Source organism: Pelophylax lessonae, assembly GCF_965119305.1.
Source record: "Pelophylax lessonae genome assembly, chromosome: 9".
Classification (NCBI taxonomy): Eukaryota; Metazoa; Chordata; class Amphibia; order Anura; family Ranidae; genus Pelophylax; species Pelophylax lessonae.
The window spans coordinates 240,789,097-240,813,591 of NC_138776.1; the positions used below are offsets into that span (position 1 = coordinate 240,789,097).

General features: G+C 45.3%; 1 protein-coding gene across 1 annotated transcript in view; it reads right to left on the reverse strand.

Annotated features, from left to right (window-relative positions):
* Positions 1–24,495, reverse strand: part of LOC309563345 (phospholipid-transporting ATPase IC-like) — a gene marked incomplete at both ends in the record, with an annotated part of 170,504 nt that overhangs the window by 70,942 nt on the left and 75,067 nt on the right. The window contains 5 exons of the mRNA XM_082267739.1: positions 2,697–2,861; positions 9,634–9,743; positions 13,278–13,466; positions 16,456–16,615; positions 23,572–23,603. Coding sequence (XP_082123865.1) covers positions 2,697–2,861; positions 9,634–9,743; positions 13,278–13,466; positions 16,456–16,615; positions 23,572–23,603 — 656 coding nt within the window. The remainder of the gene's footprint in view (positions 1–2,696; positions 2,862–9,633; positions 9,744–13,277; positions 13,467–16,455; positions 16,616–23,571; positions 23,604–24,495) is intronic.

Below are 24,495 nucleotides of genomic sequence, written 5' to 3' on the forward strand. Positions count from 1 at the left end.
ACCTCTGCTTCCAGTAAAGACGTTGGACCTCTGCTATGAGGCGGCTTTTATGGGATTGATGTGTTTGTACTTCACGAATGTTTGTGAGTAGCTGATTTTAACTTTTATCTAATAAACTCGCTGAGGATAATGCGCTAGGCTGGTGCGCCCTTTCTTTGTTTTTGTATTACAGTGCTTGGTCGACCGCCCTGGTCGTAAGGGGCAGCAAAGCCTAGCCATAATGGATGCCAAGTTTTAGCACGAGTTCCCGGGATTGAGGCAGCCTGAGGACCGGGTTCTGAGCGCGGGAGGAGGGTGCTGTATAGCACATATCTTTTTCGGTCCGGAGGGGCTCTGCCTCCTGGCTTGGCCCCGGCCACCCAGGCTGCCCGTCTCACTGTGTTTACTTCCTTTGCTTATCCAGTGGGTGGGTGGGGAGCTGGTCGTCACGTGACCGAGTAGAGAGCGCAGTACACTCTGAGGCTGGAAGACAAGGACGTAGACGCGAACAGAGCGGAGCGGTATTGTGTACTCAGGGACAGGGTTGGTGGCGGTGAAGAGGAATGGGGTCTGGGGGAGCTTTTGCAGACTTCAGGCGGCCTGCCAATTGAATGTAGGTGCTTGCTGCTAAACAATTTCTATGACGCTGAGTTGAGCTAAGATTCCTGCAGACTGGGATTATGGGGATGCTGAGGGGCTATATATGTGAATGTGGGCATATGTTGCCAGCCTGCCTGTGACTGTCTATGTTTGCTTGGTCTGTGACTTCCTCTTTGTTGGATGGGACTGTCTCTTTGTTATATGGGGCCATCTCATTGCTATATGGGGCCATCTCTTTGCTGTATGGGGATGTCTCTTTGCCGGATTGGACTGTCTCTTTGCTATATGGGGTTGTCTCTTTGCTGAATGGGGCAGTCTCTTTGCTGAATGGGGCAGTCTCTTTGCTGAATCAGGCAGTCTCTTTGCTGAATCGGGCAGTCTCTTTGCTGAATCGGGCAGTCTCTTTGCTGAATCGGGCAGTCTCTTTGCTGAATCGGGCTGTCTCTTTGCTGAATCGGGCTGTCTCTTTGCTGAATCGGGCAGTCCCTTTGCTGAATGGGGCAGTCCCTTTGCTGAATGGGGCAGTCCCTTTGCTGAATCAGGCAGTCTCTTTGCTGAATGGGGATGTCTCTTTGCTGGATTGGACTATCTCTTTGCTATATGGGGTCAGCCCTTTGCTGGATGGGGTCATCCCTTTGCTGGGTGGTCTTTACTAGATGGGGCTGTCTCTTTGCTGGATGGGGCTGTCTCTTTGCTGGATGGGGCTGTCTCTTTGCTGGATTATATGGGGATGTTTCTTTGCTGAATATATGGGGATGTCTCTGCTGGATTGGGCCATCTCTTTGCTGTATTGGAATGAAATGGCCGTGTGCAGGAAGGAGTAGGGAGAATGAAATGGCCATGTAAAGGAAGGTAGGTTATGTGCTTTATAAATGAACCACTTCAATAAGTGCATTTTCACCCCCTTCCTGCCCAGGATAATTTTCAGCTTTTAGTGCTGTCGCACTTTGAATGATAATTGCGCGGTCATGCAACATTGTACTCATATGAAATTGTTCCAATTTTTTTTTTTTTTTTACAACTTGAGCTTTCTTTTGGTGGTATTTATTCACTACTGTGTTTTTTTTTTTTTTTTTTTGCTAAATAAACAAAAAACCACAGAACATTTTGAAAAAAGAAAAAAACACATGTTTCTTAGTTTCTGTTATCAAACTTTATAAAAAAATAATCTTCTTCTTCATAAATTTAGGCCAAAATGTATTCTGCTACATTTTTTTCATGAAAATAACCCAAATCACTGTATATTATGGGCAGATTTGGTGGGACGACCAGTGCGTGGGTCCTAAGGAATGTCCTAAGGTCCTAAGGGGGGGGGGGGGGGGGCAGGCCTAAAGCTGTGTAAGGGGCCCCAAAATTTGCATAACTGCCAACTCTCCCCTTTTTGCCGGGACGGTCTCGGCAAATAGGACACTGTCCCGGGTAATTTACTACTTTGACCTTAAGTTTGAAATTCCCTTTTCAATTTCCTGTAATTCTCTCTTTATTGAGTAGACCCTATAATCTGATGATAAGTAGGCGGAGATTAATTATGCAGGGTGGGCGGGGCTTCGGGGAAGTGGGTGTGGTAAGTAATTGATGGCTGTGATGCAAAGTGTCCCTGGAAATTTTTTTCAAATGTTGGCAACTATGAATTTGATGGCTGCCCTGTCCCTACCACGCAGTTTGCAATAGGGCACTGGTAAGGGGGGGGGGGGAGCCAGGAGTGCCGGTGGGGGTCTCCAGAATGGTAGGTTCAGGGCTGCTCTTCGAAAATGCATTGCAGAGAGCAGGTAAGTATGATAGGTTTGTTATTTTAAAAAAATCCTTTACAATCACTTTAATGGTCAACCGAAGGAGCACACATTGCCGGCTGACAGCATTGCTGTTAATTGCAAGGCAGCGGCTGTTTTCAGCCTGCAGCAGGAAGTGAAGGATCTCCAGGTAAGACATTTTGCAACAGATTCACAAAAACAATTTGCTTACGAAAACTGTATACAGTAAGACATATATCAAACATACTAAAAATTAAGTTTAGGGTTCACAGTGTTGCTAGAGGCTACCAAACTTTGAATATTAGCAGTGTTTTCTGCTGGTTAACTTTAAAACCTGCTATGAGCAGGGATTTGGAAACACCATACCTGCAGACTCTGCTCCATGTCCTCATATACTTTATCAAGATGATACTGACGATTCTCAAGTGTTAGGGAGGCATCCCTCTGATTTTTCTCCCAGGTCAGATAGTCCTGTTCTTCCACTTCTTTATAGGCCAAGCACAGTGTTCTCAAAGTCTCTTCAGCAAAGTGCTATAGAAGCACAAATAGATCAGAAAAAAACCCAAACAAAACAATTTTTTTTATATAAATGCAGAAAATATGGTTAGTTTAAGTCCAACGCCAGTCTTGGGGACCCCCCCCCCCCACATCAGAGATCAGAGCACCCCCACAACCCTTAACAGCATAGTTCACCTTGTCCACAAAAACTGCCTATGCAGATAAGGGGCATCTGTAAATCAATGCAGCTTTGATGGAAGTTGAATAATGCTATTCTGTAGGTGTAGGCCATTTATGTACCTCATGAGGCCTGCCTGAAAAACTCCCTGAGATTGCATCTACTAGAACATTGCTAAGAGACTCTTAGCAGTTACTGTTCACCTGCATGATCACAGGAGTAAGCTCTTTCTCTAATACAATCCCACCTCACATATGCTTTCCTTTCCCTGATGAGGTAGCTCTACACTCAGTGTTTGTGAGCCCGCTCCTGTGATGGTGGAGATGAACCTCGAAAGCTAGAAGTCGCTTAGCAATAAGGCAGGATGGGTTGATACGATCTCTGGGAGTTTTTCAGGCAGGCTTCAGAAGGTAAATGGCCTACACCTATAGCAAGGGCATTATTCAAGTTTGGTCAAAGCTGCAGATTGTTTTTATCTACAGGTGCCCCTGATATGCATAGGCAGTTTTTTGGTAAAGGTGAGCTATGCCTTTAAAAAACAAAACAAAAACGAAAACTGTGGTCTAGTTATGTCACAGGTCCTTTTCATCATCTGTCAGTGGTCAGATTCTGAATGCTACAAAAAGTGGCACTATGCAATGACATGGTACTATTCTCTGCAGCTTTCTCCTGTGAGAAGCTCTTGTGCAGCTTGGACTGTGGTTACTACTCAGAAGGAGGCGTGGTTGCCGCTGTAGGAGATCCAACCCACAGTTCAGACCGAGGCTTGAGTTTCATGATTGTGGTTAAATACAGTGATGGCTCAGCATAGCGCCGGTGCCCTGGATGACGTCATGTGTGACAAAACGCGTAGGGAGGAGTGACGTGTCGGCGTCATCGCATGTTCATAATCCCGGAAGAGCGGGTGTTAGGTTTTCGGTTTGGCCGGCAGGGAATTCATTGTATAGCGCTATATTGCATGCATTGAAGTGTGTTTTCATACTTTAATAAATTCCTCAATAGGGTTTTACACTAATTCGAGATCTTTTATGTCCTGGTGATTAATCATTTAGGATGATGCTGAGATGACCATTATTATTTAGCCATCTGCCTCTGAGGGGAACTTTTGGAACTGCTCTGGGATAATCGAGGCCGCGCTGTTTGGTCACAAACTCTGCTGACCTTGAACTAGAGGGTCATACATACAATAGCTGGTAAAAAGTCATTGAAGGTACATTCACATTTTACTTGCTAACTGTTCCACATTTTGATAATTTTGCATTATTTAAAGATTTGTAAGGGCTCTCTAGTGATACATTGTACAATGTATATCAGGAAATCAGTATGCCTGTTTAAAACCTAACATCCGGCTTAAAGAAAGCCTGAACTCTGTGCGCCAAAAAGGGAAGGTTTAGGGCAAAGGACTTGTCACCGGTATTGCTTTGTTCTCCCTGCAGCTGATCTTATCCCCATTACTGACTTAACATGCCTTGTTTTGGATTATGTCTTTCTAACTAAAAGTGGCCATTTTGGTAGCAGTAGGGCTTTGCTTCCTCATGCCAGATCCTCCAGCAAGAAGAACGAAAGGGACATCCCCAAATCCCACTCTGGATCTCCAGAGACCAGCAGCAGTGTCTTAGATTATCTCACACTACAGATAGATGTAGCACCCTCCTAGATAGGTGCTAGGTCAAGTAAATTTAGTTCTTTAGCTCTCCTGTAATCAGTGGAGCTGCTTGTGATTGCTTTGCTCTGCTCGGAGTTTCACTGGCTGTGGGTTTGACTGCCTTCTAGATAGTTCTGGAAAGTAGTGAGATGGATGAAGAAAATCAGCAGCTGAATATTTATGTTGTCCCAACCAATCCCTGGGGGAGGGTGTCCAGATGGCGGCTTGGAGTAAACATAAATAGTCTGAAGCCTGGAGCTGTACTGTTCTTCTCCAGGTGGAGAGGTTCCCAGCCAGAAGGGCTTCTGCTCTTCTAGGCAGTTCAGCTGAAGATTCTGCTAGTCTCCTGGAGGTCCCAGTGGTGCAAAGCTGGGGGGGGGGGGGGGGGGATTATTCTGCTGCAAATCCTTTGGAAGCTAAAAAGCTATAAGAGGAGTTTCATTGAGGATCTGCTCTGGAGGTTTCGCTGAGGAGACTGCCTGCCTGAGCTTGGAGGGAGACATCCAAGTCCTAGGGACACTGTGATTACAGACCTGAGAGAGGGATCCTAGTAACTAATTCTACTGTTAACCCCTGCTGCACTAAGGTTAAGGTTTGCCTGTCCTGGAACATTGCTGATGGTGTCCTAGTGCTGTCCACTTTATTTCCCATGGCTTAAGGGACAGTTCTGAGAAGTAGCTACAAAGGAAAGAGTGTCCTCACATTCTTGTTTAGTGTTCTGGAGTATCCCACAGCTTCCCTGAACCCCGTCAACCCCATAAGATAACCCCATAAGATAATTACAGACCTGAGAGAGGGATCCTAGTAATTGATTCTACCTTTAACCCCTGCTGCACTAAGTTTAAGGTTTGCCTGGCCTGGAACATTGCTGATGGTGTCCTAGTGCTGTCCACTTTATTTCCCATGGCTTAAGGGACAGTTCTTAGAAGTAGATACAAAGGAAAGAGTGTCCTCACATTCTTGTTTAGTGTTCTGGTGTATCCCACAGCTTCCCTGAACCCCATCAACCCCATAAGATAATCTGCAATAAACTTAAAAAAGTCAACCCCTGGTCTGTTTACTGAGCCAAAGGAATTAATATTGATGTTTGCCTGGCTGGGGCTACAATAGTTGGAAAATAACCTGGGACACAAATCAGCGGCCCTTGTGGAGGTGAGCGCTACTTCTATAGCTAGGCCCCTAGTGCCCTCCAGCGTTTAGAGGGACCACACCTGATAGGACAACAGTGATTGGGTGTGATGTCACCAAGCACTGGGTCTTCTAACATTGTATCCGGCATATGAACTGCTGGCGAGCACAAGAGCATGCCGCTTCCTTGTAAAGCCCCGTACACACGCACAGATTGTTGGCCGTAAATTGTCGGCCAACGTCCAATCTGCCGATTGTAGGCTTGTTAGTATGATGCTTCCGACAACCAACTGCGAATTTTCGGCCGAAAAAAATCTGGTGTGCATGCTATAAAATTTTTGTTGGCCAACAAAGAACGGCCGATTGTTCCTCAGTCAGTACAGATTTCGGCAGACAAAAATCAGATGAGCAAGACTGGGCATGCTCAGAGAAGAAAAAACACAGGGAAAGTCAACCATCACATGACATCACTTCTGAAGTTGTTTTTTGTTGGCCAACAAAAGTCCAGTGCAAGTCTAGAGCACATTTCAACCAACAAACAACACTGGACAAAAGTTGGCCGATCAGTTGGCCAACAATCTGTGCGTGTGTACGGGGCTTTAGTCCCAGTCATGGTGGACACTGGGTCTGAAGTACTGCCTTTACATTGGGGTGGTATGACCTTCAGCCAGCTGAATCCCCCAGGTCAGACACTCCTCCACTATTATCTTTGTGAAATCTGCCTGGTGATCCCTGCAAACCATTACCTGCGCCAACAACTACAGTCCACCTCCTACTGAGAGTGCAGTTATAACTCTGTTTCCAAGAAATCGCAAGTGACTGTATGTGTTCTAGTCTGTGCTACACAGTTTGTTTTATGAGTGAACTTTTCTGATACTCTGTTGGCACGGTGATGCCAACTAGTGGTCAAGTGTGGAAACTATTCATAAGCACTATTATTGATTTCCTTGGCTGTTATGCTCTGTTGAACACTATTGGATATTTTCCTACCATTCTGTGTTGTTAATTTTCTCTGCATTCATTCAGTAAACAATAAAATGTTCATTAATGTTTGCTTGATCATTTGGCCAATACCGTTACATACCAATGTACATCTAGTTCACGTGTATCAACCCATACAATCATTGTAACAATCAACCATTTTCAAAAGCCATAATACAGTATATACTGACTATGAAAACGACACAAGAGTCGATTATTTGTCTCTAACAGAAGACATCATTGGGCTTGAATCTTTGGGTGTTGGCACAAGAAAGGAGTGCCAACACCCAAAGATTCAAGCCCAAAAGTCAAATTTATTCCATTAAAACTGTCCAGTACATTCCTTATATTTTATAAGTATATGATCTAATGGTATTACACTTCCAAAAAAGGAACTGTGTTTCCCCGAAAATAAGTCCAGGTCTTATATTAATTTTAGGTACAATAAATGCATTAGGGCTTATTTTCAGGGGGATGTCTTATTTCTCCCCTGTCTTCTACCCCCCCCCCTCCCTCCCTGTCAGGAGTCAACACCCCTGTAATCTCCAAAATAACTGCCGAGGGAGATGGTGGGATCCCAGCCCTGCTCCGAGCACTGCAGGGGGAGGGGCCATTGACGTCACCGGTAAGGAGGAGGAGCGCTCCTGCGGGTCACATGAGCACCCAGCGGCGCTGTAAATAAAGTATTATCATGTTACATACAGTCGGGAGGAGGAGTACTGGACATTATATAATACTTTTACACAGGGCTTTTTTTCTGCGGGAATGCGGGGGAACGCAGTTCCGTCACCTCCAGTACTGAATGTATGCAGGGGGTATTGACTTGTGCTGAAGGGTCAAATGATGCCAGCTGCTGGGGGATCCGTTGCCCCTCCAGCAACAATGGACCCACTAGCAACCAAAGACACCCCCGTCTTAAGTTTCTAGTGAGTCAATTGTGGCTGGAAGAGATCTACTGTTGAGGGAGGAGTGTATTGTTGCTGGCTGCTAGAGAGTCTAATAATGCTGGCTGCTGGGGGGTTCTATTGTTGCTGGCTGCTGGGGATCTGTTGTTGCTGGGGCATCTATTGTTGAGGGAGGGGTCTATTGTTACTGGGAGCGATTTGGGGTCTATTAATGCTGGCTGCTGGGAAATCTATTGTTGCTGGTGGGGTCTATTGTTTCTCTGGTGGGTCTGTTGTTGCAAGGTGTTATTCTTTTTGGAAGTGGTCTATTGTTGCTAGGAGGGGATCTATTATTGCAGGGGATCTGGTTTTGCTTTGGGGGACTATTGTTGCTGGCTGTGTGGGATCCATTTTTTACTGTTTTTCCTATTATAATTATCAAATTCCATACAGATTATTCAGCACCACAAAATGATACTTGGTTCTGTTTTCTCTAAAAGAGGTGGTACTGGGAGGTGGGTAGGGAGTGGAAACAAGGGAGGGTGCTTAGAGGTGGGTAGGTGGCGGAGACAAGGAGTGACTTGAAAGACGGGAGTTCCTGCACCTATTCTCTGAGAAAAAAAGGCCTGCTTTTACAGCACAGATTACATTATTTTACAAGGATTTCAACTAGGGCTTATTTTCAGGTTAGGGCTTAAATTGCAGCCCTCCCCGATAATCAGACTAGGTCTTATTTTCGGGGTAAGGCTTACTTTTGGGGAAACACAGTAAATGCAGCTTCAAGAAAATGTGCACAAGACACTCTAAATTAATACATAATACGTAAAGCACATATCGTATACGCCCAACTAAGCAATTCATACAACCAAAAGTGTATCCTTCATTCTCCAAAACAAGCAAAGCACCGCTGTGAAAGTGTCCACCAACCCCACCAGGTTTGTGGCAGAATAACTCACCAGAAATCCATGAGCTTATGTGTAATAAAGTTACACAAAGCATGTACCTTCTATTCAGAATTGTTCCCCACAGTACTGCTTTTCTGCCACAAGATGTCCTCGGTTTTCTGGATTGAATGACAGCCAGCATCATTCAACCTACTTTTACAAAGCCTAGTCCAAGTCCATCATGCATCTGCTCCCAGCCTGGGACTGAATAGTGGAGACAGGGGCAGACTGGCAACTTTCGGCCCAGGGGGCAAATACAAACCAGAGGCCCATGGTGCAGCGACCCGGCCCCCCTCCCATTTTCCCTCATCCTCCCTCCCACTCTCCCAATCCTCCTCCTGACCCCCATTCCAAGCTGAAGCCCTGCTCCAGATACTCTCCACTTACCATCTGAATCTGGGTTCCTGACCTGGCCAGCAGGGGGAGGTTGGGGGGAGCTGGGACAGCTCAGTTGGGGCTGGCCAGGGCAGAAGAGTCTCCAGTGGGGCATGGAACCGGCCTCTGCTCAGACACAGTTTACACCATCCATGCTGGGGGGAGGGCTGCGCATTGTCCTTGTCTTCAACCCACACTCAGTAGGTCATCGGCAGGGAATCTTTACTTCTCTTCACCAGGAATCCTTTAGGCACGTCTGTGGCAGAAGTGGTGCAGCCTTTTTACAGGCAATCAGAATGGCCCAGGGGGCAATTGCCCCCCTGCCCCCTGGCCCAGTCTTCCCCTGAGTGGAGAAGTAGCAAACTGATGAGCTCCTCTCTCTGTCATTTAGATTTTGTCCTCCTTGCAGCCTGCCCCTCATCAGCACATGAAGTGATCGGTTGCGTCTTCCTCCTCCAGTCTCAGCTGCATCGCATTACATTGCGTATTTAAATTTAGCTTTAAATCAACATTTTTTTTTCCTGGAGTCAAATGTAATATCAGAACCTCTTTTTTTATTTTCCCCTACATAGCTAGAATATATTATACATAACACTAAGGATACTGGAATGTACAAAGTTGAAAACAACATACAGATCCTAAAAAGGCCAAAAGCTGATAAGCAACTTACATTCAAGGCTTCCCTAGTGGTCTCAGTCTGACAGTCAGCACACACACGTTCCAGAATGACGTCATCTGCACCTTTACTATAAAGCTTTATTTTCCCTTCTTCATTCCTTACTGTAAAGAAAAAAATACACACATATACATCGTTAGGCAAAGGGCAAGTAGGGAACAAAAAGGCGACTAAGCGGTGTAACTACAGTGGGGAAAATGGGTGTCACTCACCCCGGCACTCTGTTTTGTAGGGGTGCCAGAATCACAAATTTGCCAATCTTTTAACAGGTAAAGCGGTTTATTCTTTATGCTTTTAAATACAATATTTAATTTAATAATTTAATATAATAATATATTGCCATCTCCAACCCAACAAATGAATTCAACAGTACAGTGCCTTGAAAAAGTATTCATACCCCTGGAAATTCTCCACATTCTGTCATGTTACAACCAAAAACATAAATGTATTTTATTGGGATTTTATGCGGTAGACCAACACAAAGTGGCACATAAATGTGAAGTGGAAAGAAAATGATAAAATGGTGTTCAACATTTTTTACAAATAAATATGTTTAAAGTGTGGCGTGCATTTATATTCAGCCCCCTTTACTCTGACACCCCTAAGGCCCCTTTCACACGGGCGATCCGATCCGCCTGTCAGTTTTTCAGGCGGACCTGTTCGGATGCTCCATGCATCCCTATCGGGCTGCGGGTGTCAGCGGAGACATCTCCGCTGACACCTGCTGCTTTCCAATCCTGTCCGTGAAATCCGGACGGATGGAAACCCTATTTTCCAGCCCCCTGGTGGGATCAGATGAGAACGGACAGGCTGTCCGTTCTCATCTGATCTCCCCATAGAGGACAGCAGGGATCTGACAGCTCCGTCTCTGCACACAGAGCAGAGACGGAGCTCTCATCCGCCTGCTCAGTGGGGATCGGCGGTTTGATCCCCCGCTGAGCAGAATGGACTCCGTCAGGCGGTACGCCCGTGTGAAAGGGGCCTAACTAGAATCTAGAGGAACCAACTGCCTTCAGAAATCACTTAATTAGTAAATACCTTTGTGTAATTTAATTACAGTATAAATACAGCTGTTCTGTAAAGTACTCAGAGGTTTGTTAGAGAGCCTTAGAGAACAAACAGCATCATGAAGGCCAAGGAACACACCAGACAGGTCAGGGATAAAGTTGTGGAGAAGTTTAAAGCAGAATTCAGTTATAAAAAAAATATCCCAAGCTTTGAACATCTCATGGAGCACTGTGTAATCCATCATCCGAAAATGGAAAGAGTATGGCGCAAGTGCAAACCCACCAAGACATGGCCGTCCACCTAAACTGACAGGCCGGGCAAGGAGAGCATTAATCAGAGAAGCAGCTAAAAGGCCCATGGGAACTCTGGAGGAGCTGCAGAGATCCACAGCTCAGGTGGGAGAATCTGTCCACAGGACAACTATTAGTCGCCCACTCCACAAATCTGGCCTTTATGGAAGAGTGGCAATAAGAAAGCCATTGTTGAAAGAAAATCATAAGAAGTCCCGTTTGCAGCTTGTGAGAAGCCATGTGGGTGACACAGCAAACAAGTTTTTGGCCTAAAAGCAAAGCGCTATGCATGGCGGAAAACTAACACTGCACATCACCCTGAACACATCATCCCCACCGTGAAACATGCTGGTGCTGGCAGCATCATGTTGTGGGCATGCTTTTCTTTAGCAGGGAAAGGGAAGCTGGTCAGAGTTTATGGGAAGATGGATGGAGCCAAATACAGGGCAATCTTAGAAGAAACCTGTTAAGCCCCGTACACACGAGTAGAAATTCGGCCGGGAAATTTCGTCCGACGACCGATCTGCCGATTTTCGGCTTGTTAGTATGATGCTTCCGACAACCGACTCCGACTTTTCGGCCGAAAAAATCCTGGTGTGCAGGCTATATAATTTTTGTCGACCGTCAAAACACGTCCGATTTTCGTCTCATTAGTACAGATTTCGATGGGGAAAAATCTTATGAGCAAGACTAGGCATGCTAAGAGATGAAAGAACACATACAAAGCAATCCAACACATGACATCACTTCTGAAGTAGAATTCTGTCGTGCGGGAAAATTTGTGTGCAGTCTAGAGCACATTCCAACCAACAGACACCACTCTGGACAAAAGACGGACGACCGGTCGGCGGAAATTCGTTGCGTGTGTGCGAGGCTTTAGAGTCTGCAAGACTTGAGACTGGGACGAAGGTTCACCTTCTAGCAAGAGAATGACCCTAAACATACAGCCAGAGCTACAATGGAATAGTTTAGATCAGTGTTCCCCAACCCCCGGGCCGCGGACCGGTACCGGTCCGTGGATCAAACGGTGCCGGTCCGCCCAAAGAAAATTACATTATTTCCATTTTAGAAAAAAACATTTTCAGAAAAGGGTGGACCCGGGGCGCAGAGCAGTATGCCCTGAGCCCACCCATTTGTGTGACAATAGCGAATGTGGCATTGATTGGGGGCATGCTGTGGCACTCTGCATTGATTGGGGGCATGCTGTGGTCACTGTGCATTGATTGGGGGAATGCTGTGGTCACTCTGCATTGATTGGGGGCATGCTGTGGCACTCTGCATTGATTGGGGGCATGCTGTAGCACTCTGCATTGATTGGGGGCATGCTGTGGTCACTGTGTATTGATTGAGGGCATGCTGTGGTCACTGTGCATTGATTGGGGGCATGCTGTGGTCACTGTGCATTGATTGGGGGCACGCTGTGGTCACTGTGCATTGATTGGGGGCATGCTGTGGTCACTCTGCATTGATTGGGGGCACGCTGTGGTCACTCTGCATGGGGGCACGCTGTGGTCACTGTGCATTGATTGGGGGCACGCTGTGGTCACTGTGCATTGATTGGGGCACACTGTGGTCACTGTGCATTGATGGGGGCACGCTGTGGCACTCTGCATTGATGGGGGCACGCTGTGGCACTCTGCATTGACTGGGGGCACGCTGGTCACTCTGCATTGACGTCCTCCCCCCCCCCCCCCCAGCGGACCACAGAAAAATGATCAAACGTTGACCGGTCCGCGGCGATAAAAAGGTTGGGGAGCACTGGTTTAGAATGATCAAAGCATACTCCTGTGTTAAAATGGCCCAGTCAAAGTCCAGACCTAAATCCAACTGAGAATCTGTGGCAAGCCTTGAAAATTGCTGTTCACAGACGCTCTCCATCCAATCTGACAGAACTTGAGCTATTTTGCAAAAAAGAATGGGCAAAAATGTCACTCTCTAGATGTGCAAAGCTGATAGAGACATACTCAAAAAGACTTGCAGCTGTAATTGCAGCGAAAGGTGGTTCTACAAAGTAATGACTCAGGGGGGGCTGAAAACAAAATGCACGCTACACTTTTCACACATTTATTTGTAAAAAAATAGAAAAACCATTTATAATTTTCCTTCCACTTCACATTTATGTGCCACTTTGTGTTGGTCTATCACATAAAAACCCAATAAAACGCATTTGCGTCTTTGGTTGCAACAAAAAAATAATTAATGGAAAATTTCAGGGGGTATGAATACGTTTTCAAGGCACTGTAGGTGCGGTGGGACCTTGGCCTCAGTTGCACCTCACCGCTACAGAAGGTAAAATAGACACCACTTGTTCCTTTGCAGCATGTGCTAACTTCCCTTTACCTAGAATAGACATCCTCTTTCTGACACTACTGAAGTCCATCAATGCCAGGATACTATAGGTCTTTACTGCACCCATCTCACTGATTGTGATGGCATCTTGAGTGCGGTAAAGGAATACATATCCAAAGTTTCTTGCAGCAGTCACCAAGGCCTCTTCATCTGGGGAGGTCGCCTTGTACTTCACAAACCCTATAAGAAAAGTGAACATTTCAGTCTATATTGGAGACGAATTTGAACAGGGAAATGGAAGAACTTATGTTTTCTGTGTAGTTGAGTTTTTGGCTGCAAGGGTAAAGTCATAATTTTAGGAGTTATTTGTGCACTGTGATCAAGCAGACAAGCTTGACTTCAATGTGCTGCCACATCCCACCAGCAGGGGGAGCGGGAGTGTCTGCAGCACCCCATTAACTATGAACCCTAAAGGTTTATGCATTGCAACTTAATGAAATTGCACTGAGCAGGTATGGATAACATCTTAAAAAAAAAAAAAGCTTTGCATCCACTTTCCACTTTAAACCTGTAGTAGCAATAATATTAATAACCATCGCAATACACTCCTACTAACATATTCTATAAACCCAAAATAAATGTACTTAGTAGATTTCCCAGTTTTATTTTCTAACATAAATTACAAAACTTGTCTGTCTATCAGTTTTTAGCTATGGAGACACTTTGCGATTACTGTGAACTTGGTTAGGCATACAGGGTCAATTCAAATTGGCTGGGCTGTAGCAGAAGCTCTGTGGGTAATGAACATTCTGTACTGCTAAGATACCCAATAGACTTTAAAACAAATGCCTGCTGCAAAGAACAGTAAGGGGAATCTGTGACTCGCAATGATCCTGATGACTCCTTCTGTGTGCCTGGCGTTGGCTTTTCTAAAATGGAGACTTCAAAGGGGAGACAATTTCATTGTAACAAAAAGATAAATTCTACAACCCCTAATGATACAGTACTGGAATTGTAAGAAGACGTCTTTTGATGACGAAACATTGGCGACTCCAGACGTAACGTCCACATGCCCCCTTACGGAGCCGGCTGCTTACATACTGTTCCTCGCTGCTTTGGATACCCACGGGACACTGTGACTCGATCCACGAACAGCCTACTTTATATGCCTGTTTATGCCTTCTTATTGTGAGTAGTTCTTTTAAATAAATTGGATTTATATGTGTTACGGGATTACGCTATGGGCCTCTATTCTTTCCATATATCCATTTATGTATGACGGAGTAATTAAGAAGTGCCTGAGCTTGACATCCAGTGATGACACTAGTATAACATCTTGCTGGGAGAGGCTGTCTCATTCAATTGAGTAGCCACGGAGTTCTGGTAAGCTGCTTGCGATATTTGTGCACAGAGGTGTCCCCATTTTGCACTTTTCCTTGGTGTCACCGAAAGGATTGTTCTTCTCAACACCCTGCATGTGGATTTATTTTCATTTGCACCACGTTTTGGGACTCTATTCATTATTTTGGACACTACCCCTTTTATGTTTTTTGTGGTTTTACCACTTGTTTCACAAATATTTCGAATTTTTCATTTATTTATAGCGCTGCACTTTTGGAAGGATTATTGTATTATCATTGCCAGTACATTGATTTCCTACACAGTATTTTCCCTGACATCCCCCCAAATGCAACCCCCTCCGACCCCTGGGCCCTATAGCAGCTGTATAGGCTGCTATGGCTGTAGTTGCGCCACTAGTTATGGAGATGATGAGAGGGGGAGAAGTCTCAAGTCCTGTGGTTATCTATTATCCTAATACAATAGGGTGTACATTGTCACCTTAGGACATGAAGTGGGTTACTTACATGATCACCACGAGAGAATAGAGCAGTGGTCTCCAAACTGCGGCCAGATGTGGCCCTTTGCTTGCCTCTATCCGGCCCTTGGGGCACTATCCACAACTGACACTAATGATGTGGCACTTTTCCTCCAACTACGGCTCCTAGAGGTATTGACTGAAGGATGAGAGTTGGAGGACAAAAACAGATCTGGGGCCCTGGTGACGTTTACATATCCTTAATGATACAGCTCCAATTGCATACCTTCCTTAACTGACCTATGTACCCTTACCCGTGGTTATGTCATTGGCAGTGTCTGTCAAACCGGCCCCCGCCAGTGACACGGTTGCTGCCGGGCGGACATATGGTTATCTACTGTATGTGTGTTTTAGTTGCGTGCCGCACATGCTTGAACAAACAAGGAATTTCCATCTAGTGGAGTTGTTCATAAATACAATCTAGTTAATACTGAGTGTCCCCAAGCAAGAAATATGTGAACAATGTGTTTGACGAAATGCATTGGGCAATTATACATTGCTTTATTTGAGCCATGTAATAAATCTTTTTTGTAATTTTTTCTATTAATGAATTTTTATCTCTGTATATGAGTAACATACATATGATTATTTGTTGATGTGCCTATCTTTATGTGACACCCCACATCCATTAAAGTCCTAGTTCATGGGTAGGGGGAGCCCCCTTTAACTCTATTTTTTGTATATGGACTATTCCTCCCACTGACACCAAGGATCGGATGCTATACTTCCAACTGATATCATCAATTGGACACTAATCCTCCCACTAAAACCAACAATGTGGTCTTTTCTACTGCCAATGACCACAGTCTGTCCCCCCTAATGTCTGAAGGACAGTAAACTGGCCCTGTGTTTAGAAAGTTTGGAGACCCCTGGAATAGAGGAAAAACATCCTAAAAAAAAGAAAAATGAATGCAGCCACTACATCTTAAGACTGGTAAGCTTAGATATATAAAACATTTTTTTGGGGGTGGGTTAAATTCTCGAACATTTTATTTCTAGCATGGGAAAATGGTGCTGCTACTGCACCATATGCTGGACTTTCATAAAATGAAGGCAGTACCATGCATGTGTCTCTTAGTATGGTCTTTGGGAACATGGCGCCACTACCACACATTCCCAGTCGGCATTTCCAGCCTGAGTCGATTCCTGCAGTGCTCTGATCACAGGCAATCAGATGGGCTGTGTGGCTCATTGAGTTCCCAGGGAGAATGCAAGTGAGTGGTAGCCCAGAGAGTGGACTTGAGGCTGATGCACACGTCAGCACCTGCTGCCACTACCCTGATGCCACCTCCCTGTTCATCCTGTTCAACGAGGCTGCATGCTTTTTCTAATAACGTTGTAAAGTAGTCCTACCATTCTCCTTATCTGCCATCACAGTATGACATAGTGCAACTGCCCTGAAGAACTCATGCAGCAGAAGGTCTTGTGGGTCCATGTGTAACTCGTCAATTAGCGTTTGATCAAAGAACCTGAATGACGGGTCCGCATACTGATTCCAGTCAAAATTAACTTCCTGCAACACACATAATACAACAAGTGCCGGTTAGATTTTCACTGTTGATGAGATATGTTTGAAAATATATTCAGTCATTATGCAACACATAGCGATCTTCAATTTAAACCCTTGGGTATTTATTTAAAAAGAAAAAGAATAACCTATTGTGCTGACTGGAACCCAATCTTCAATAAACGGGGCACATAATGGCTCGTTTCCACTGAGCGTTATGGTACGGTTCGGTTCGGTACGGTACACTATTTTTGCAGTTTCCGTTGTGAATGGTACCCTAATTCCGAACCGTACCGTACCACTTTTTTGGGACCCTTTCGTTGGGGTACCAAGCACATTAGTACCGTACCAACAGGGTGGAGCTACACTCTGCAGAACTTTGATTGGTTGACAGAGAATCGTCTATCACAGTTTTCCTGCTACACCACGCCTATAATGAAAGGGTACTATTGGCAGTGGAAACGCAAGGTGTACCATTCCGAACCGTACCGTACTGAACCGAACCGTACTGTACCACTCAGTGGAAAGGAGGCATAAGAGGACCAGGAGAGTGCTAGGGAATAGCAGGTAAAATTGATGCAGCTCCTCTCAAATTGGGTCCTGACCTGAGATCCAAATGCACATATAAAAGAAACACACACAAGAGTGTGCCTACATCTAGCTGTAGCGATTTTTTCAACATAGCATAAAAGACAATAAAAATGCACTCGCTAGATAAAAGTAGATCAAGGCTTGTCATTAACCCATATAGACCTCCATAAGCGGTGTCAGGCTTTAGGCTGGGACATAAGCATCCGCAGTTTCTAGAAGCCTCAAGCCTGGCAACTGCACTTCTATCAAGAACTCTGCCTCACATGCCTACTGAGCTCAGTTTTTGGAAGCTGTTGATGCTTATGTCCCTGCCTGAAGCCTGACAGCTGCACTTCCATCAAGAACTCTGCCTCACATGCCTACTAAGCTCAGTTTCTGGAAGCTGCTGATGCTTATGTCCCAGCCCGAAGCCTGACAACTGCACTTCCATCAAGAACTCTGCTTCACATGCCTACTAAGCTCAGTTTCTGGAAGCTGCTAATGCTTATGTCCCAGTCCGAAGCCTGACAACTGCACTTCCATCAAGAACTCAGCCTCACATGCCTACTGAGCTCAGCTTCTGGAAGCTGATGATGTTTATGTCCCAGCCTGAAGCCTGACAACTGCACTTCCATCAAGAACTCTGCCTTACATGCCTACTGAGCTCAGTTTCTGGAAGCTGCTGATGCTTATGTCCCAGCCTGAAGCCTGACAACTGCACTTCAATCAAGAACTCTGCCTCACATGCCTACTGAGCTCAGTTTCTGGAAGCTGCTGATGTTTATGCCCCAGCCCGAAGCCTGACAGCTGCACTTCCATCAAGAACTCTGCCTCAAATGCCTACGGAGCTCAGTTTCTGGAAGCTGATGATGTTTATGTCCCAGCCCGAAGCCTGACAGCTGCACTTCCATCAAGAACTCTGCCTCAAATGCCTACTGAGCTCAGTTTCTGGAAACTGATGATGCTTATGTCCCAGCCCGAAGCCTGACAACTGCACTTCCATCAAGAACTCTGCTTCACATGCCTACTAAGCTCAGTTTCTGGAAGCTGCTAATGCTTATGTCCCAGTCCGAAGCCTGACAACTGCACTTCCATCAAGAACTCAGCCTCACATGCCTACTGAGCTCAGTTTCTGGAAGCTGATGATGTTTATGTCCCAGCCTGAAGCCTGACAACTGCACTTCCATCAAGAACTCTGCCTTACATGCCTACTGAGCTCAGTTTCTGGAAGCTGCTGATGCTTATGTCCCAGCCTGAAGCCTGACAACTGCACTTCAATCAAGAACTCTGCCTCACATGCCTACTGAGCTCAGTTTCTGGAAGCTGCTGATGTTTATGCCCCAGCCCGAAGCCTGACAGCTGCACTTCCATCAATAACTCTGCCTCAAATGCCTACGGAGCTCAGTTTCTGGAAGCTGATGATGTTTATGTCCCAGCCCGAAGCCTGACAGCTGCACTTCCATCAAGAACTCTGCCTCAAATGCCTACTGAGCTCAGTTTCTGGAAACTGATGATGCTTATGTCCCAGCCTGAAGCCTGACAGCTGCACTTCCATCAAGAACTCTGCCTCACATGCCTACCGAGCTCAATTTCTGGAAGTTGCTGATGCTTATGTCCCTGCCTGAAGCCTGACAACTGCACTTCCATCAAGAACTCTGCCTCAAATGCCTACTGAGCTCAGTTTCTGGAAGCTGCTGATGCTTATGTCCCAGCCCGAAGCCTGACAGCTGCACTTCCATCAAGAACTCAGCCTCAAATGCCTACTGAGCTCAGTTTCTGGAAGCTGCTGATGCTTATGTCCCAGCCTGAAGCCTGACAACTGCACTTCCATCAAGAACTCAGCCTCAAATGCCTACTGAGCTCAATTTCTGAAAGCTGCTGATGCTTATGTCCCAGCCCGAAGCCTGAGAGCTGCACTTCCATCAAGAACTCTGCCTCACATGCCTACTGAGCTCAGTTTCTGGAAGCTGCTGATGCTTATGTCCCAGCCTGAAGCCTGACAAATGCACTTCCATCAAGAACTCTGCTTCACATGCCTACTGAGCTCAGTTTCTGGAAGCTACTGATGCTTATGTCCCAGCCCGAAGCCTGACAACTGCACTTCCATCAAGAACTCTGCCTCAAATGCCTACTGAGCTCAGTTTCTGGAAGCTGCTGATGCTTATGTCCCAGCCCGAAGCCTGACAGCTGCACTTCCATCAAGAACTCAGCCTCAAATGCCTACTGAGCTCAGTTTCTGGAAGCTGCTGATGCTTATGTCCCAGCCCGAAGCCTGACAGCTGCACTTCCATCAAGAACTCTGCTTCACATGCCTACTAAGCTCAGTTTCTGGAAGCTGCTAATGCTTATGTCCCAGTCCGAAGCCTGACAACTGCACTTCCATCAAGAACTCAGCCTCACATGCCTACTGAGCTCAGTTTCTGGAAGCTGATGATGTTTATGTCCCAGCCTGAAGCCTGACAACTGCACTTCCATCAAGAACTCTGCCTTACATGCCTACTGAGCTCAGTTTCTGGAAGCTGCTGATGCTTATGTCCCAGCCTGAAGCCTGACAACTGCACTTCAATCAAGAACTCTGCCTCACATGCCTACTGAGCTCAGTTTCTGGAAGCTGCTGATGTTTATGCCCCAGCCCGAAGCCTGACAGCTGCACTTCCATCAATAACTCTGCCTCAAATGCCTACGGAGCTCAGTTTCTGGAAGCTGATGATGTTTATGTCCCAGCCCGAAGCCTGACAGCTGCACTTCCATCAAGAACTCTGCCTCAAATGCCTACTGAGCTCAGTTTCTGGAAACTGATGATGCTTATGTCCCAGCCTGAAGCCTGACAGCTGCACTTCCATCAAGAACTCTGCCTCACATGCCTACCGAGCTCAATTTCTGGAAGTTGCTGATGCTTATGTCCCTGCCTGAAGCCTGACAACTGCACTTCCATCAAGAACTCTGCCTCAAATGCCTACTGAGCTCAGTTTCTGGAAGCTGCTGATGCTTATGTCCCAGCCCGAAGCCTGACAGCTGCACTTCCATCAAGAACTCAGCCTCAAATGCCTACTGAGCTCAGTTTCTGGAAGCTGCTGATGCTTATGTCCCAGCCTGAAGCCTGACAACTGCACTTCCATCAAGAACTCAGCCTCAAATGCCTACTGAGCTCAATTTCTGAAAGCTGCTGATGCTTATGTCCCAGCCCGAAGCCTGAGAGCTGCACTTCCATCAAGAACTCTGCCTCACATGCCTACTGAGCTCAGTTTCTGGAAGCTGCTGATGCTTATGTCCCAGCCTGAAGCCTGACAAATGCACTTCCATCAAGAACTCTGCTTCACATGCCTACTGAGCTCAGTTTCTGGAAGCTACTGATGCTTATGTCCCAGCCCGAAGCCTGACAACTGCACTTCCATCAAGAACTCTGCCTCAAATGCCTACTGAGCTCAGTTTCTGGAAGCTGCTGATGCTTATGTCCCAGCCCGAAGCCTGACAGCTGCACTTCCATCAAGAACTCAGCCTCAAATGCCTACTGAGCTCAGTTTCTGGAAGCTGCTGATGCTTATGTCCCAGCCCGAAGCCTGACAGCTGCACTTCCATCAAGAACTCAGCCTCAAATGCCTACTGAGCTCAGTTTCTGGAAGCTGCTGATGCTTATGTCCCAGCCTGAAGCCTGACAACTGCACTTCCATCAAGAACTCAGCCTCAAATGCCTACTGAGCTCAATTTCTGAAAGCTGCTGATGCTTATGTCCCAGCCCGAAGCCTGAGAGCTGCACTTCCATCAAGAACTCTGCCTCACATGCCTACTGAGCTCAGTTTCTGGAAGCTGCTGATGCTTATGTCCCAGCCTGAAGCCTGAAACTGCACTTCCATCAAGAACTCTGCCTCAAATGCCTACTGAGCTCAGTTTCTGGAAGCTGCTGATGCTTATGTCCCAGCCTGAAGCCTGACAAATGCACTTCCATCAAGAACTCTGCTTCACATGCCTACTGAGCTCAGTTTCTGGAAGCTGCTGATGCTTATGTCCCAGCCTGAAGCCTGACAAATGCACTTCCATCAAGAACTCTGCCTCAAATGCCTACTGAGCTCAATTTCTGGAAGCTGCTGATGCTTATGTCCCAGCCTGAAGCCTGACAACTGCACTTCCATCAAGATCTCTGCCTCACATGCCTGCTGAGCTCTGCAGCCTCCTATGGAGGTCTATATGGGTCTATGACAAGTCTTGATCTTCTTTTATCTAGTGAGTGCATTTTTATTGTCGTTTATGCTTTTTTAATAAATCGCTACACCTAGATAGAGGCATCCTCTTGTGTTTTTTTTTTTTGTGTATTAAATTTAAAGCCAAACTCCATTCTAAATTTTTATATTCATATTCATGACTACTTGGGTTATGCTGCCACCTTCACGTGAATGGACACTGGCAAAAAAAAAAAGAAGGCAGAAAACCTTGCCAAGGTATAACCCTTTCCGGCTCAACTAATCCACAGGTCAGGGATTCTTAACATTTTTGTTTAGTGCTATAGAGATTATTTTAGGGATTTTAAAATATTGTTTAATTAGAAACCCTGCAAACAAAATACTTACAGAAAAAGGAATTACAAAATAAAAGAAACAATAATACATCAGAAAAACAAAAAGGGATCAATAATAAAAGTACCTAAAAAGTAATGGGATCTATGAGTTCTGCAAAAGTTCAGTCAACAGGCATAAAAAAAGGATCAGTGCTGGTTCTCATAAAAAAAGCTCTTGATAATGTTCTTCATTTAATGGTAAAGGGGAACTCTGGACTGATGATAGTGTCACTTTTTTTTCTGGGGCTTGAGGGGGGTTTTGACAGAAATGACCAGACCAATGAAGAGGTTCGATAAAAGGCTCAAGGGATGTCAAAATGTATAAGATCTTGCAGCTGCCACTCCCTCAATACAGTTTTAAATATGTATTAATTTCTTCAGATGCCAACAGGCTACATCCTGGTAACCAGTATATAATGGTCCGGAATGGGATTAGCTTTTCAATGAATACAGCCATGATATAAATAAGATGTTTGTATCACCTAGGAAATGGAAAGTGGCTAACCCACCTAAATTATTAAAATACATACAATTGATACATGTAAATATATTCTTATTCTTGATGCAATGTTACCAGCTCAGGCGTTATGAAGTACACTTAAATTATGACTCTGGGGAGAAGCCTTCAGCCAGGGATGTGTATTCTGCAGGCTAAACTTTTATAATGCACATTACAGAAAAACACTTGTTTAACACAGCTTCCTCTGTCAGGGGACACCAAGGAGACATGTTTCAGGGGTGTGTCCCCCTTTCTCAAGCCTCTTGAATGTACCCCCTTAAATTGGCAATCATTGCTCAGTGTACCCTATCACAATGGGGATCAGTACTTAGTGTGCCCCTTTCAACTGGTGGTCAGTGCTTATTGTGCCCTCCCACATTGATGGTCAGTGCTTAGTGTGTTCCACTTACATTGGTGGTCAGTGTGTTCCCCTTACATTTGAGGTCAGTGTGTTTCCCTTAAAAAGGTGGTCAGTGTGCACCTCTTATATTGGTGATCAGTAAACTCCCCTTACAATGGAGTTCACTGTGCTCCCCTTATATGGTTGGTCAATCTCCCCCCCAGTAATCCATCACCGTGGCGACCCCCTCCTTCCAACATTCAGGAGTATGCCCACTATCAGGCAGGCATGCAAGCAGGGAGACCAATGGAAGTATAGAAGTGCCTTTTTTCTGCTGGTGATTGCATATAAGGAAAGGAGCATCAACCACAAAAGGATGATAGGCAGGGGACCCAGGGGAGAGGTGTGCCGCAAGGTGCTTTAATGGATGATGGTGGTTGCTGATGTGGGTGCTCAATTCATTTTTTGGGGTTCTTTAGTACACCCATGTCCCTGACCTGTATTCCCCGTACTCTGTCATACAGGAACATTTCCCTATGTTTTTTCCTTTTTTTAAAAAACGCTGCAAAGTCCATAAAGATGTGGATAAGTGAGTTTGGATTGAAAGAACTTGATTGGCCTGCACAGAGTCCTGACCTGAACCTGATAGAACACCTTTTGGATGAATTGGAGACTGCGAGCCAGGCCCTCTCTAATCCAACTTTAGTGCCTGACCTCACAAATGCGCTTCTGGAAGAATGGTCAAACATTCCCATACTTTGTGGACAGCTTTCCCAGAAGAGTTGAAGCTGTTATAGCTGCAAAGGGTGGGCCAACCTAATATTAAACCTTGTGTGTGTGTGTATCTCCTCACTTCCTATTTTGTATGACAATTGGCAAATAGAAAGTAAGACGAAATCTCCTTAATGGGACCACAACTATACAAAGTTGATAGAGGCTTTAATCCTTCTGCACTCATTAGTGTTTAATGTGAATTATTTATCCTACAGTTGGTTCCATACCTGATTTTGCTGTTCTTCACCTAAAGAGATGCCTAAAATACAAAATGTAGACAAGGATTATTATTAAGAATGAACGTTTCCCCACAAGAATATGCCACATTTGTTCCCAAGTTTAAAGGCCATCTCTTTCTAGTTCACCAGTCCTCTATAACAGCAGAAGCATCCACTCCAGTCAGCCAACAAAAGAAAGGTGGATTCCATCATCTTTTACATTTCTCTGCTTTTATATAAATTATATAATTATGTATGTAAAATCTTCACAAGAAAACGTTTATTACACATTTCTGCTATGTTGGGATTCACAGAGAGCTATAGGGTTTTTTTTTTTTGCCCATCTGTTCCTCTGCTTTTATATAATTATGTAAAATATTTGCTTCAAACATTAACTACATATTTTACCCTTGGCACTGGATTCACAGAGCACCATGGTCTGCTAAATAGCATGCATGGCAAAAGCAGTTTGCGTTCGTAGTCCCTCTTTGAAATTACCTTGGTATGGCCCTTTGACCAGAGCAGGTAAGGATAGGGAAGGGGAGAGAAAAGTAATTCAGTATACTGTAGTCACATTTTTTTTATATGAAGTAATACTAAGCAGTTTTAGGCTTGGTTCACACTGTGTGCAGAGCGCCTTGCAGCAGAGGGTCCGGTGCTTCCCTGTTCACTGTTTCAGGTCAGAATTTTTGTCTGAATTTAGACTCTTAAAAAAGGCTTTAAAAAAGGCCTGGATTGTTTCCTATGTGTACAGAATATAAATGGGTACTAATATTTATAGGTAAAGTTGATCCAGGGAATATCCGATTGCCTCTCGGGGGATCAGGGAGGAATTTTTTTCCCCTGCTGTAGCAAATTGGATCATGCTTTGCTGGGGTTTTTCCGCCTTCCTCTGGATCAACTGCATGTATAGGATTGTGTATATGGGATTGT